The 13693-nt window shown below is 38.3% G+C and overlaps 1 protein-coding gene across 1 annotated transcript; it reads right to left on the bottom strand.

Moving 5' to 3' along the window:
• Nucleotides 1-9427: 9427 nt before the first annotated feature.
• On the bottom strand, nt 9428-11134 carry LOC130097294 (uncharacterized). Its single transcript, XM_056264093.1, has 2 exons — nt 11123-11134; nt 9428-10909 (listed from the first exon to the last, which is right to left on the bottom strand). Exons 1-2 carry the CDS (start codon nt 11132-11134, stop codon nt 9806-9808), a joined length of 1116 nt encoding a protein of 371 aa, XP_056120068.1. The 3' UTR covers nt 9428-9805.
• Nucleotides 11135-13693: the final 2559 nt, after the last annotated feature.

Here is a 13693-nt window from a genome sequence, read left to right as displayed (position 1 = left end):
GGCCCCCCAAGCGCCCCCCCCCAACCCACACACACACACCCTTACACACACTTTATATGAATAAAAAAGGTTTACAGTGCAAATACTGCTGTTGCATACTGTGCATAAAAAAATAAAAAATTACAGTGACATAAGCTATGAAAAAATCATGTTCCTCTGCCTTTTTCAGGTTAAATAATGTTTATAGATGGGTAAGGTTACAAATTATTTATTAAGTAAAAAGTCTGTTTGCTAACAGTTAAATGACAATTAACTAAATATTAAATAACTAACAATTTACCATCTATTAATGATTGTTATTTTAAAGTGTTACAGAAAACTTAAAGATATGTTAGCATTTCCATATTTTGATATTAGAAGGGAAGGGATGCTGCTTTCACTACCAATCAGAGGTGTAGTGGTAAAAAAAGAGGTGGGTAAACTATAAATTCTGGTGGACCACGAGGTGGTCACCCGGTAAGGTGGGCCACTGCCTACCGGTGTATGTGTATCCTGATGACATTGCTATAGGCAGGGCTCGAAATTAAGCCTTTTCATACGCTTGTCCTTTGGACAAGTAAATCTGTCATTCGAATGAAGTGATCACTTGTCCGAGTAAAAAAGTTTCTCGTCCGGATTTTTTTTTTTGTTGTTGATTTATTCTGAAACAATATTCTCATCAGTGTAAAATCAGCTTTGATATTTAAATCGGCATATTGTAAAATGCCGATTTAAATATAGGGCGTCACTGAAAAATTACAATTGCATAAAATAATGTTATGAACTTGATTTAAATTTACAAATAAGAAACGTTGGAAAGAATGATCTACTTTTAAATATAACACTAAACCGCCAGTAGGTGGCGGCAGGCGACCGTCTTAATGAGTGAGTCATTAATTAATAAATTCAAACAATTTGTTCAAAGGGCTGATTCATTCAAGAATGAGACAGATGTTTATGAATGGGTCATTGAATCTTTGACTCAATCGATTCGTTCAAAATGCGGAATCAATCAGTAATGAAAACAGCGAGTGTTCCTGTGAGATGCGCCGTGGTTCTGCTGTGATTTTTGTTTGGAACTATTTTCGCTGCTGAAACAGAACAAAAAACAGCCAATATTGCATCTAAAATGTAAGTGAATTAATTTTAACTGTTTATTGAACTGTTGTAGGAAATCAATGTCTCATTTTCAATCGTGATGGTGTTCAGGAAAAATTATTGAGGTTGCTTAACATAAAACTCCACATTTAGATTTTTATAGGCAGTATGTTGTTAACTGAGTGTGTGCGCGCGCTCATTTGTGTAGATTTCTGCTCGAGAGGCTGCGCGAGCGTCAACAGCGCAACCTTACCGACCGTCAGTAATAGTCAACAACACTGACAGTAATGCAGCGCAATATGAAAGAGTTCGTCTTAAGTTTAACAACCTATGAAACTAATAATGAACAATATGAAACTAAAACGACATAAGCTTAATTTATAGCTATTTAGAGGTGGATAAACGCAATTTAGAGGTGGATAAACGCACTTTGGAGGTGGGTAAACGCTATTTCCGAATATTGGGAGGTGCGTAAACGGCGTTTACGTGCGTTTAGCCTCCACTACATCCCTGCTACCAATGCTTAAAAACATCCCAAGCTAATGTTTGATGCACGGAATTTATTGTGTGGTTTTCCTAACCCCCATTGGTAAATAGATTATCACGGTGGAATAGTTATGCTATGCCACTTTCATCAAAACCTATTAGCTATAGCAATGTCATGTCATTAAATACGATAAACAGTGATTCTGGAACTCCTTAAACCATTAAAAAACATATTACAGTATGCAACGTTAACCATATTCCGTCCCTTCGAAAAAAAATTTGCACTAACTGTTCGTTACAAGCAGCATTTACCGTCAGGCAGGTAGCTAACATAAACATATTTTTGCTAGCCTAATGTTACCTGCTGCAAAATACACCATTTGTACAAGACAAGTAGAGCTATTTTTATGCAGTGTAATTTATTACTTTACCACTATCTGGTATTTTTCTTAACCTTCTCTTCCTTTCTTTTCTGGCTTCCTGAAGCATAATTCCGCTTCATGATAACTCCCGAGGAGGTTTGTATTTTGCCGGTAGCAGAGATCGCGTGGTTGCATGGCTGGCTGCTGTCAGCGACTACTGAGGGGGCCCCCTTGAGGGGGATTCCGATAACAGTGTCATTGCACTTTACTGCATTGACTATCAAAGGGGCGCTCACAGTTTGTCGTTGCATTTTATTCTTAAACAGTCGTTGTCTTGGGGCCCCAGTCCAGCTCGGGGCCCCAAGCAATTGCTTGGTTTGCCTGTCCTGTTCCGACGGGCCTGTGCGCCTCCAAATATTTGCATAATGCCAGCCCTCAATGCCAGGCGGAACTGCGCAGCCGAAGCATGGCAGTTGCTCAGTGTGGATGTACACATGAACACAAAAGTATTTTTTAGTTCCTTCACCTGAGCCTCTGAAGAAACAATGGGTTAATTTTATTTTCTCTGGAAATTTCCAAACATTTCACAGACGACTGTTTCCTCAACTTGGGCCAATACAGAGCTGGCCTCGGATCGAGCTACCAAGCAACACTTTCTGATGTGTAATTGTTCGAGTTCAGACAGGTAATCTTTCTCTCAAAATCGTTCAATACTGTTTATGCATCAGTAAGTCAAGCCAGTGACTAAAATATCAGCTTCACATCGTTTCTTTTAGTAGGATGAAAATAATCGTATTTAAATTGTGAACAAATTATATACAGAAAGCGATCAAAGAACAATCTTTCCACACAGCGCGAGTTTATCTGGACACTTGCCAAACTCGTTATGAAATCAATGACGCACGTTACTGCACAACGAAGCTCTTACTGTATTTACATCATCGTGTTTGCATTGGTGAAAGCAAAGAGAGAAAGCAAAAACATCTCACGATTCGTTAATCTCGATAGCTGTTATAGTAAAAACGTATAATAGCAGTAGTAAAAGTATTCGGGAGAGAGTTTCACATGTAATGCGTAGCTATTTCATATGCAAGCATGTCAGCCAATCACAGCAGTGGCCGCGGTTACACTGAATCCCACAGCAGACACGCCCCTTCAAACAGAGTGTTCAAATCAGAGGGTAAAAGCAGGCTAGGAAAAATGCCATTTATTTCTAAATTATGATTATTTTTTATCTAAAAAACATACTAACATTATAAGGGTAACCCAGGAAACATTATAAAAAAATAAAAAAAAAACATTCTAGGGCACCTTTAATGTTATATTTGCGTATTACATTTGTGTGTTCAATGGGAAATGTTTTATAGATCGTCTTTTAAGGACGCCTGTGAGTGTATGTGTGAGCTGGTTTGCATACAGAGAGGCCTGAAAAGCTGCTAGATCTGCTTATTTTTCAACCCTATTAGAAGAAAATAAACATAATCATCGGTATTTATTTGAAACAGTGGAAAAAGACTAACGAAACGAAAAAGAAAGCTTCAAGCCCAGAAGTTTCCAAGCAACACAGCAGTAATGACTTTATGAACTTCTTCACTTATAAGATCGATAATATCAGGGACAAAATTATAATTATGCAACCGTCTACTACAGTATCGCATCAGGGAGTGCATTGTAGTCTCCCTGAGGAAAAATTTGATTCATTTGTTGCTATAGGAGAGGAAGAATTTTGCAAACTCGTTAAATCATCTAAATCGACAACTTGTATGGGGTTGGGCATCGAGAACCGGTTCCAACTTTGAACCGTTTAAAATATAACAAGGCCATTGGAATCATTTAGAAAATTGTTTTCGATTCCGTTCATCGGTTCCAAACGCGCAAGTTTTGGTCCATAGTGGCCACCGGGTTTCTGGAAGTGCTTGCCGCGCCCGCTTGTTCTGTTGCAGCCATGGAGCACTTGAATAAATATACATATACGCAGTGTTGGGAAAGTTCACTTTCTACATGAACTACTTCAAAGTTCAGTTCACAAATTTCAGTTCATAGTTCATACTTCACAATTTTGAAAGTTCAGTTCACAGATCCAAAAATGAAGCCAGCTATTTTTTTTTTATTATTATTGCCACAGCCCATATACAACCACAGACAGCAATTATTTTATCGGCGGGCAAAGTTTGCACAGAAATGTAAGATTTTTCCCTTACCGAACTTGTCATAAAACTTGTTTAAATGATCATACGACGCCTCCTCGATGCTTTGTCGACTACATGCTGCTTTTTGTTTTGATGACGCATGATTTCAACTGATTGGGTCCTTGTGTCAAACATCCTGCAGACCAGAGCGCTCTTTGAAAGCCACACAGGGAAAAATATTGCTAAATTGCTCACCGAGGCAATGAATGAATGAGGCTTGAATGACAAAGTGGCAGCAATTGTAACAGGTAACGCAGCTAACATGCTACGAGCAGTTGGACTGACAGAGACATTGCACATTGGCTGTTTTGCACATGTCCTAAACTTGGCATCACAGGCTGCTCTCAAGATGCCTGCAGTTGTTATGATCCAGCTGGGGATCGAACTCGGGTCTCCGGTGTGTGTGTCCTTGACACTAACCCCTTCACTACTGGTGGTGGTTTAACCCAAATGCAGAGGACAAAAGGACAGTCAAAAAGTCTGAGTTTAATATTTGGCACTTTACTTCCGATGAAAAAAACACAAAGGGTAATCCAGCCAGAAAAAATATCTTCTCAAACATAAGTCCAAAGAGGCAAAAATCAGAAGTCCACAAAAAGGGTTACAAAAACATACTTTCCCAGAGCAGAACAGAAGGCAACATCTCAAATCCAAAAGTTCTTAGAAATGACAACACTTTGGCTGACATCAGGACTGAACAAGAACCAAAATGCAGTGAAGCCTTAAATAGGGTTTATCATTAGGTGTAATTCAACACAGGTGAGAGTATGACAACCAATTAATTAAGGAAACATAAACTTGGTAGAAATAATGCCATCTAGTGGTGAAATCAGGGAACTTCAGACAAAACATTACAGCAGTATCAAGCCTTCTAGGCAGACTGAGGCAGATCTCCGCATTTTTCCACCGGAGCACCATAGTAAAAAAACAGAAACTGCTGGACCTGCCACAGCACAAGTTAGTGACCGATGTACCAATCCTGTGATGGTGAAGGAGATGAAATCTGCTGTGTATCAGGATCTCCAGAAAAGGTATTTATTATCATTATGACACTTTATTCTAAGACAGTTGTTTTGTATGATACTAATTTCATAATGATAATTTTTATATTTTTTTTGTAATAGAAATGTATTATATTTAATTTAAGGTACACAGGCTTAAAGGAACAATACTTAGCTTCTGCCCTGGACCCACGCTTTAAGGCCCTGCCTTTTTTGACTGATGATGAGCGTGAGGAAGTCTTCACCCAACTCACTGATAACACTAAGACACTGGCAACTGAAAAAAAGTTCAGTAAGCACTGCATAGTGTGAATAAAAACATTATGTATATTTATTATTAATGATACACTGCAATTATGAATTTAAACCTAACTATATTGTTATATACACTATTTTGAAAAGGGTGATAACTACTTACAATACAATTCATTTGCTTTCTCAACAGAGTGGACCAATAAATGCAGAGGCCAATGAAGCAGAACCAGCTGAGGACTCTGGACCCCCATCCAAGAAGAAAAGAGACTCTTGTGCATTGGCAGATCTCCTTGGGCTCCATAAAAACAAGAGATGATGCAGTAGATGAGGTGATGAAGTACAAAGAGGTAAAACCAGTACCACTCAGCACTAATCCACTCAGCTGGTGGAAGGAACATGAGGTGGAATTCCCTCTTTTGTCATGCCAAGCTAAGCGATACCTCTGTATTCCTGGTAGTAGTGTACCAGCTGAGAGAGTTTTCTCAACAGCTGGTGACATTGTCACAGCCCAGAGAAGTGCACTGACGCCTGAGCATGTAGACCACTTGTTTTTTTTTTAACAAAAACCTGCATGTGCATTAGTTTGATAACAAATGCTTTAGAATTAATATGTTATATATATTGTACTAAAATGTTATGAGTTATATGATGGAAATGTCTGTAATGTATCCTACATATAGTCACAGTAAATAAGACAAAGGTTCTCTGATCAGCTGTTCAGTGTTATTTATTCTGTTGACAAAATAGCACTTTGTAATGTTATAATATCTATGGTTGCACTTTGTTTTATGAGTATGCACATTTTGTGCTTCTGTTTACATTTCTTTTATAACTTGAATGTATTCGCCTTATTTTCGAACGCGGAAGTAACTATAGGTCCAACTTCCGGTTTTTGTGCGGCACTTCCGTTTCTTCGCTTCCCTGGGCTAACTAACGTTAGCTGAACTAAGTTGGTGAACTATGTCGTGGGAACATTTCCAAAAATCGCTAAGCAATCGAAATGGCAGGTCAGTGCCACACCCTCAAACGATTCACGAGTGGGAGGATGACATGAAGAAGTGGCCTCATATAACGTACGAGGACATATTTAATTATTTTGTGTTGTCACTTGGTGCGGATGGGTCTACAATGCGCAATTACAAAAGTACAGAGGCGTATCAGTACCTCCACAGTGGAAAAGTTGGCAAGGTGTTTATCAATAACAACATCGATGACCTGGTATTCATGAAGGCTGATGTCCAACCAAGCCAAAGCAAGTTTGACGTTCACTCTGCATGGATCCTGACTACCTCAACCGGCACTATTGAGACGGCCGGATGTTCATGTGTCGCGGGTCAGGGGAAGTCCTGCAGTCACGCAGCGGCGATCTTATGGAAGGTATGCTAATGTAATGAATTGTCTGTTCAGTTGTCTGTTTTATATACAGACTATATAGTTCAGTGCCATAACACGCTAGTTGTTGCCTTGTTGTGATTAGATTGCTAGTCATATATTTTACATAGAGAGCAGTGCTAAATATTTGGGATTTAACTAACATTACAATTTGATATCTAAATGTTAACTGATGCCTACCTCATAATGTGTAGGCTTGAAGCTTGACACATTGTACCAATCTGATGTGTACTCACAGAGCTCTTGATGCAAGTTTGTCACATTCAATTTTAAGCTAGATTTACATTGAACTTGAAGCATCTGATAAACAGTACAAATAAGATAGAAATAAACGTTTCTATTTTATTTGTACTGTTTGGGTATCAGATAGAAGAGCGTATGGAAACTTTGGCTTCTAAGGTATTTGGGAAATAAAATTTAGTATATGACTAACATTTTTATTTTTTAATCTACAGATTGTGCACCTTTTCCAGATAAGTAAAAGTCTAATCTCTTGTTCATTGATGCTGCTTGGGTTAAGGTAAGGTCGTTCAAGTTTGGGTAAAGGTAATATTCTGTCAGCACACCACATTTTGGTGAACCACCTCCTTTCTGTGTAGGTAAGTATACCAATTCTAATTCATATCAGTTTAATCTCAAATGGCAATTTGGGTAAATGCATCATCAAGGTAAGTTGAAAAATATGGACAGTTTATAGTTGTCACCATAAACTGTCCATATTTTCTATATACGTTTTTTGACATTAATACTGTAATATGTTAAAAATATGTAACTGTTCTATTTAAACTTTGTTAAAGGTGCAGTTTGCAGTGTCCAAAGGTCTGACTGGATTGTCCTGCACAGATGAGCAGCGCCACTGGAACTCAGGGACACAGCGCAATTTAGTCCCCAAAAGGTTAAGCAACATATGTTTCAGGCACCACAAAGAAGGTTCTGATGTCTCTGAAAACATCCTGCCCATCTCTCCCTCTCTACCACCAACCCCTGCCTACAGCTCACATGAAGCACTGAAGAAGAGCTTAGAAGTCGCCAGTGTTCCAGTGGGCAGCCTTCTGCACAAATGCATCTCTGCTGAACCAGATCAAACTCCAGCAGCTCCCACACAGCTCCAGCTGCCTCATAGTGAGCATGGCACAGATATACAGTGCCAGAAATGCATGTCATTTTATGATATGTACATAAAATTAGATGGAGATAAATGTGCCAGTTTGGAGGAGTTCACTAAAATGCAGAGCGCCTCCCACTTGTGGTTTGATGCATGTAAATTAAGAGTAACTGCTAGCTCTGCAAAAAAGGTCCCTGTGCGTGCATCTACTAAGCCAGATAATTTTCTTAGAGAGCACCTGTTTCCTAGGTTCCATGGGAACACTGCAACCAGGTATGGCCAGGAGAATGAGGAGGTGGCCTACGCATGGATGGAGAGCGTTGGGTTTCTAGTTGAGAAGAGAGGCACTGTAGTTAGTATCACAGAACCATGGCTTTCTGCAAGCCCAGATGGCGTGGTTAACTCCACAGAGCTGCTGGAGATTAAATGTCCTGTTTTGGCCAAGAACTGTGCATCTTTGGCTGAAGTTTTTTCCAGCAAGCTCACAGATGTGAAGATGGTGGCCGGGGTTCCACAGCTGCAACCAAATGGATCCCGTGGTTACTACCTTCAAGTCCAACTGGGTATGTTTTGTACAAGACTAGAGAGATGCAAGCTGCTTGTCTGGGCTCCATCTGAGAAAGTTGTCATTGATGTGCCATTTGATTCGGAGTATTGTTCACTAGTTATACCTAAACTCAAGTCCTTCTATTTTACTCACATGCTGCCAAGGATTGTAGATGAGTTTCTGTCAGGCAGACTCATACTGTGCCATAAATATGTACATATGTGTAAATAGGCTCAGGTTCTAGTCTTTAAAGGGATACTCCACTTTTTTTGGAAATAGGCTCATTTTACAACTCCCCCAGAGTTAAACTGTTGAGTTTTACCATTTTCGAATCCATTCAGCCGATTTTCTGATATTTAGAAGAATATCAGTAACCAGACACTTTCTGGTCCCATTGACTTTCATAGTAGGAAAAAATATATACTATGGAAGTCAATGGCACCAGAAATTGTCTGGTTACTGATATTCTTCTAAACATCAGCTGAATAGATTTGAAAATGGTAAAACTCAACTGTTTAACTCTGGGGGAGTTGTAAAATTAACCTATTTCCAAAAAAAGTGGAGTATCCCTTTAACCTGCTGTATGGGCATACCAGACATCAGCTTTCCTTTGTCTGTGTTAATACCTAACTGTTAATAATTGTTACGGTGTCCCTTTGTTAGCCTAGTTCCTTGGTGTCTTTCTTTTTATAGCTAGTGCTCAGTTTTACACATGATGGTGATGTTTTACCATTTTAATAGTAATTGAGATTATAATTAATATGTATAATACATGGCCTACAAATAATGCCATAAGTGAAATGTTTAAATGTAGTGTTATTTTACCATTTTAAAAATGAATAATTGTAAATACATTCAATGTAAACAAATGACATGAGTTAATAAATTCCATTAGTGAAATACTGTAACTTCTTGCCTCCTTGTCTTCTTCTTTAGTTATTTACATGTGGTTAGGACATCATCCACTCGATCAAAATATGACTAAATAAAACAAATTACATTAGCAATTCAAATTAATAAAGATAGAAAATTGTAATAATACACATTTTAGTTGGACAAGTTAAATATCATGTTTTTGTATCTGTAATCAATTAAATAGTCTAAAAATAAGTTGATATTATACAATAGGTGAAAAGTCATTAGAAAATTGAAAACATCAAGGTGTCAAACACAAACTATTTATTATAAAACCTGAGATCCAAAACACATTCTTGTATATCATAATTCCATTTTACAATTTACTATAAAATAACTAATCAGCAGTGCAGAATAGAGATATCTGAAAAATAGAATGTTAAAGACAAATCATATGTGAAAATTATAGTACAATCAAGGCACTGCAGGCTGTCAAATAATTATTTACAAATATTATGGATAATATACGTCCATGCTCAATCAGCATCCTCGTGGATGATTCCCCCCTGCATGTTTACAAGGGCCGCACAGATTCTGAGGATTTTGTCCATTTTGTGTGCCAAGTTGATGGGTACAGTCTGGGAGATTATTTTGAACACTTTGAGCCTCCTGATAACTCTTTCCACATGAATGCGCACATTTGCAATCCTCCTTGTGGCAGTTACATCCTCATCAGACAACTGCCCTCCTTTATGAGTGAACGCTGGTAGAACAAGGTTAACCCTTCTCTCAAACAGCAGATCTCTGATGGTAAAGCCTCTGTCTGCCATCACTTCATCACCGGGACGAAGATACTCCAGGAAGCCAGACTCCTGAGTGATGAACTTGTCACTACACCTGCCTCCATAAGCAGGAGAAATGAACATAACAAGCCCACACGGGGCAATAGCAACTAAATACTTTATAGTATTGCTGGAATAATAATGGCTGTAGGACTCGCCTCTGGAGTCAAGGTTGTGTGGTTTCTGCAGGTTGGTCTCAGTGCAGTCAATGATGCAGGTGGTGTTGGGGAACTTCTCCCTGAAGCACTGAGGCATTGTGCTCCGGATTGTCTCCCGTGGCGGCCAAGGAATGTAGATTCTCATGTGCTCCTCCATTGTGTCTATCCAGTAGGAGAGGATCCTGCTCACTAACCCCTGGGACACAGCAAAGCGTTCTGCAAGATCACCCTGGAGTAGATTCAACTTGAGTTTCATCATGGTCATCAATATTTGATCCATTTCGTGCATCTTAAAGTTTGCTTTATAGAACTGTTCCAGATATTTAACATGATCAAAAAATACATTGAGAGAAAGGCCTGTGTACAACACACAGCTAGTGTCATTCTTCAGGATGGCATGGGCAAGGGGTACTTCTCCACCACATTGTGTTTCTCTGTCGCATACATCCTTCATCTTTCCTCCTAATGTGTAGGGGTGATCCATCAGTGCCTGCACCTCCCACTGAGTGTCAGCATCTTTATGCAGAGGTGACTCTGACTGTGGAATGGTCTGGTCAGCCTCCTCATCACAGTGGCTGTCATCTGCCAAACATAAGACCACATTAGCCCAGTTTAGCAAAACACATAAAACATGCCTAGACTACTTACAACTACCTTAACAGCAAGCTAATAGAGAAACACCTGTATTAGTGCTCATTCAAATAATCATATTGCATATAGGGCTGGGCGATATATCGCACGATATTGTTATGCGCATCTCGTCAGTAAAGCCGGTTCCTTGATTAGTAGTAAATCGCCTTCACCTGCTTTCAGATGGAGCGGCATTTACTACAAAGAGCCGTAGTTAACTGACAAGCTGAGCCATATCGCATTAATATCGCGGATGTATCGCAATAAAGTACTGTATTTATACAGCAGCGCTACTGTGATTTTAGTAGCATTATTACAGTAAAATGCTGTAATTTATTACAATTTACTGTATATTTACTAAGTTCCGTATTAGCCAATTAAAGACACAACAATGGTAAAAATTTACCATTGTAAAATTTTTGGCACCATCATGGTGAACAGTGTTGCCTTTAGTTGGGCAATTTGACTCTAGACTTCTTATGTGAATTGCACATAAAAGTCAAAGAAAGTCAGAAACAAAAGTGCAAAGAAAGTCAGAAACAAAAGTGGTCTGGTGATAGGCGTAAAATCTATTGTAAAAATTACATCAATTGCTAACAGTGTATATTATAGAGCCAATTGGGTAAATTATGCAACAATATTTGTGCGGGTGTGTTGGTATGGATGTCAGAGTGTGGTTAGTATGTGTGTTACAAAAAAATAATATGTGCGTGTGTGTTTGTAATATTGAGAGAGAGAAATTCAACTACTAACAAATCCAATCACTGTGTGCACTAGTGGAATTTTGCTGGCACCCACCGGAGAACATCTGATACTGCACCCAATCAAAATCTTACCGAAAGCTCATTTTTTTTAGATATATGGCTTTGATTTTCTAGCCGTTTTAGAGTTCAACTCGTTTCATAAAATATATATATTTTATATAAAATAATGTTCATATATAATTTTCATAAACTTAAACCTATGTACTTATTATTTTTTTTACTTCAGCAATTATCTGCCACGGGTCTTCTTTAAAATGATACCAAACTTAAGTCTGTGCTCCCAATCTTAAAAGTTTATGACAGTTTTTTGACACGGACATTTTTGTCCTCTATGTAAATTCTTTTAATTGATGCACAATGGATAAATATACAGAGAGAACAAACTTAAAAGACAGTTGGCTTTATGTGAAAGATATTAACTGTCAAGAGGGACACAAACTGAGAACTAACAAGAGTTAACATTACCTGTGTCTGCTAACCTCTGGACACGTCTCCTTGGTGTTTTTATTGGGACTTCGTAGCCCAGCCACTTTTCTGGTATCGGGTGGTCTTCTGTGGGTCTTGTGTCCACGAAATGAAAAGAACAAACATACGGTCGCTTCGGTGGTTTCTTCAAATTTAAAGCTTTTAACCACAGGCGAAGAGATTCCTCATTCTTCGGCGGGGGGTGAAGATCGTAGGGCGCATCGCATCCACATTAAGCTCTCGTACGCGATCGATGATCAAAACACTCCTGCTCCAAGTAAATCTTTCTTTTGTACCAGTTATTATGACAACCTCTAACTGCACAAACAATCCCGGTTTTCCTCAAAGCCATAACGACGAGTTAATTAACGTTAGTTTATGGAGACTTGTTCGATTTACCGCCGCTACAGTGAAAAGTGAGTTACTACACAGTTACCGGAAGTGCCTGACCGGAAGTCTCGCACAAAAAAACCTTCAACTGGCTGCGTCCGTATTTCCGTTAAAAATAAGGCGAATAGGAAGAAAAAATATACTTTCTACTACTTACAGTTACATGCACTTTATAGGTGTTAATAAAGCACCTGTTTGTTTACAGTTGTGGTTTGTATTCAACACATGTACAATATTGTACAGTTTGTTCTGCTAAATAAACCATGACAGGAAACATGCTGGGGTCAATTTGTTCTTAAACATTGGTAATACTGCACACATTATTCAAAAATATACCCAGGTACTTAATTACTTGTGTATTTACTTATTATTGAATCGATATTGAAGCTTATAAATCAATATCGAATCGAAATTTTATCGAATCGAAATTTTATCGAATCGAAGCCTCAAGAATCGAAATCGAATCGAATTGTGAAATTCCTAACAATACCCAGCCCTACTTGTTATGCTGCTTTATATTGTAAACTGGTGTTTCTTATATTATGTATTGTCATAATTTTAAACAGTGGTTTGTTGCGCAAATAGTTTTACCGTTTATTGCACTTTGTTATTCTTCTAGTCAATTCACAGAAATTAGCTTACTTCCGCATTGAAAAATAGGGGTACATGTCTTTAATAGCAGTCAACAATGAAGAATCAAGAATGGACACCAACCTATTTGTTCCTCAGTATCTTCATGTTTTATTCTGGATGGTTCAGGAGGATCCCTCATGTCTTCAATCTCCTCTTTAATAAACTCAATCTTTACTCTAGTACGGCACACAGATACACCTGGAGTGTCTCCTGCGTGTTCAGATGCACTTCTAGCCTTGATGATGAGAATATTCCCAGCATTTATTGCTGAATTATTTTGAAAGGGCTGTGATCACTCTGAAACAAGAGAAGAAACATAAATTACTGATTTAAAAAACAATCCCACAAAAATTATGATCTTTCTTCATTATAACTCATTCTGAGATTTCTCAGATATCAACCACAATTTGAAGAAACTGTAACCTGTAAAAAACAACAACAAAAAAAATGTCAGCATAATATAGAAATTAATGTATAAGGGCAATTCTTAGACTATGGGCACTTTCATGTCCTTTGATCATATTTTACAAAAAACATTTAAT

This window comes from Rhinichthys klamathensis, unplaced genomic scaffold, assembly GCF_029890125.1.
Source record: "Rhinichthys klamathensis goyatoka isolate OS25496 unplaced genomic scaffold, OSU_Roscu_1.1 h1tg000216l_1, whole genome shotgun sequence".
NCBI lineage: Eukaryota > Metazoa > Chordata > Actinopteri > Cypriniformes > Leuciscidae > Rhinichthys > Rhinichthys klamathensis.
This window is presented reverse-complemented; position numbering and strand designations above follow the sequence as displayed.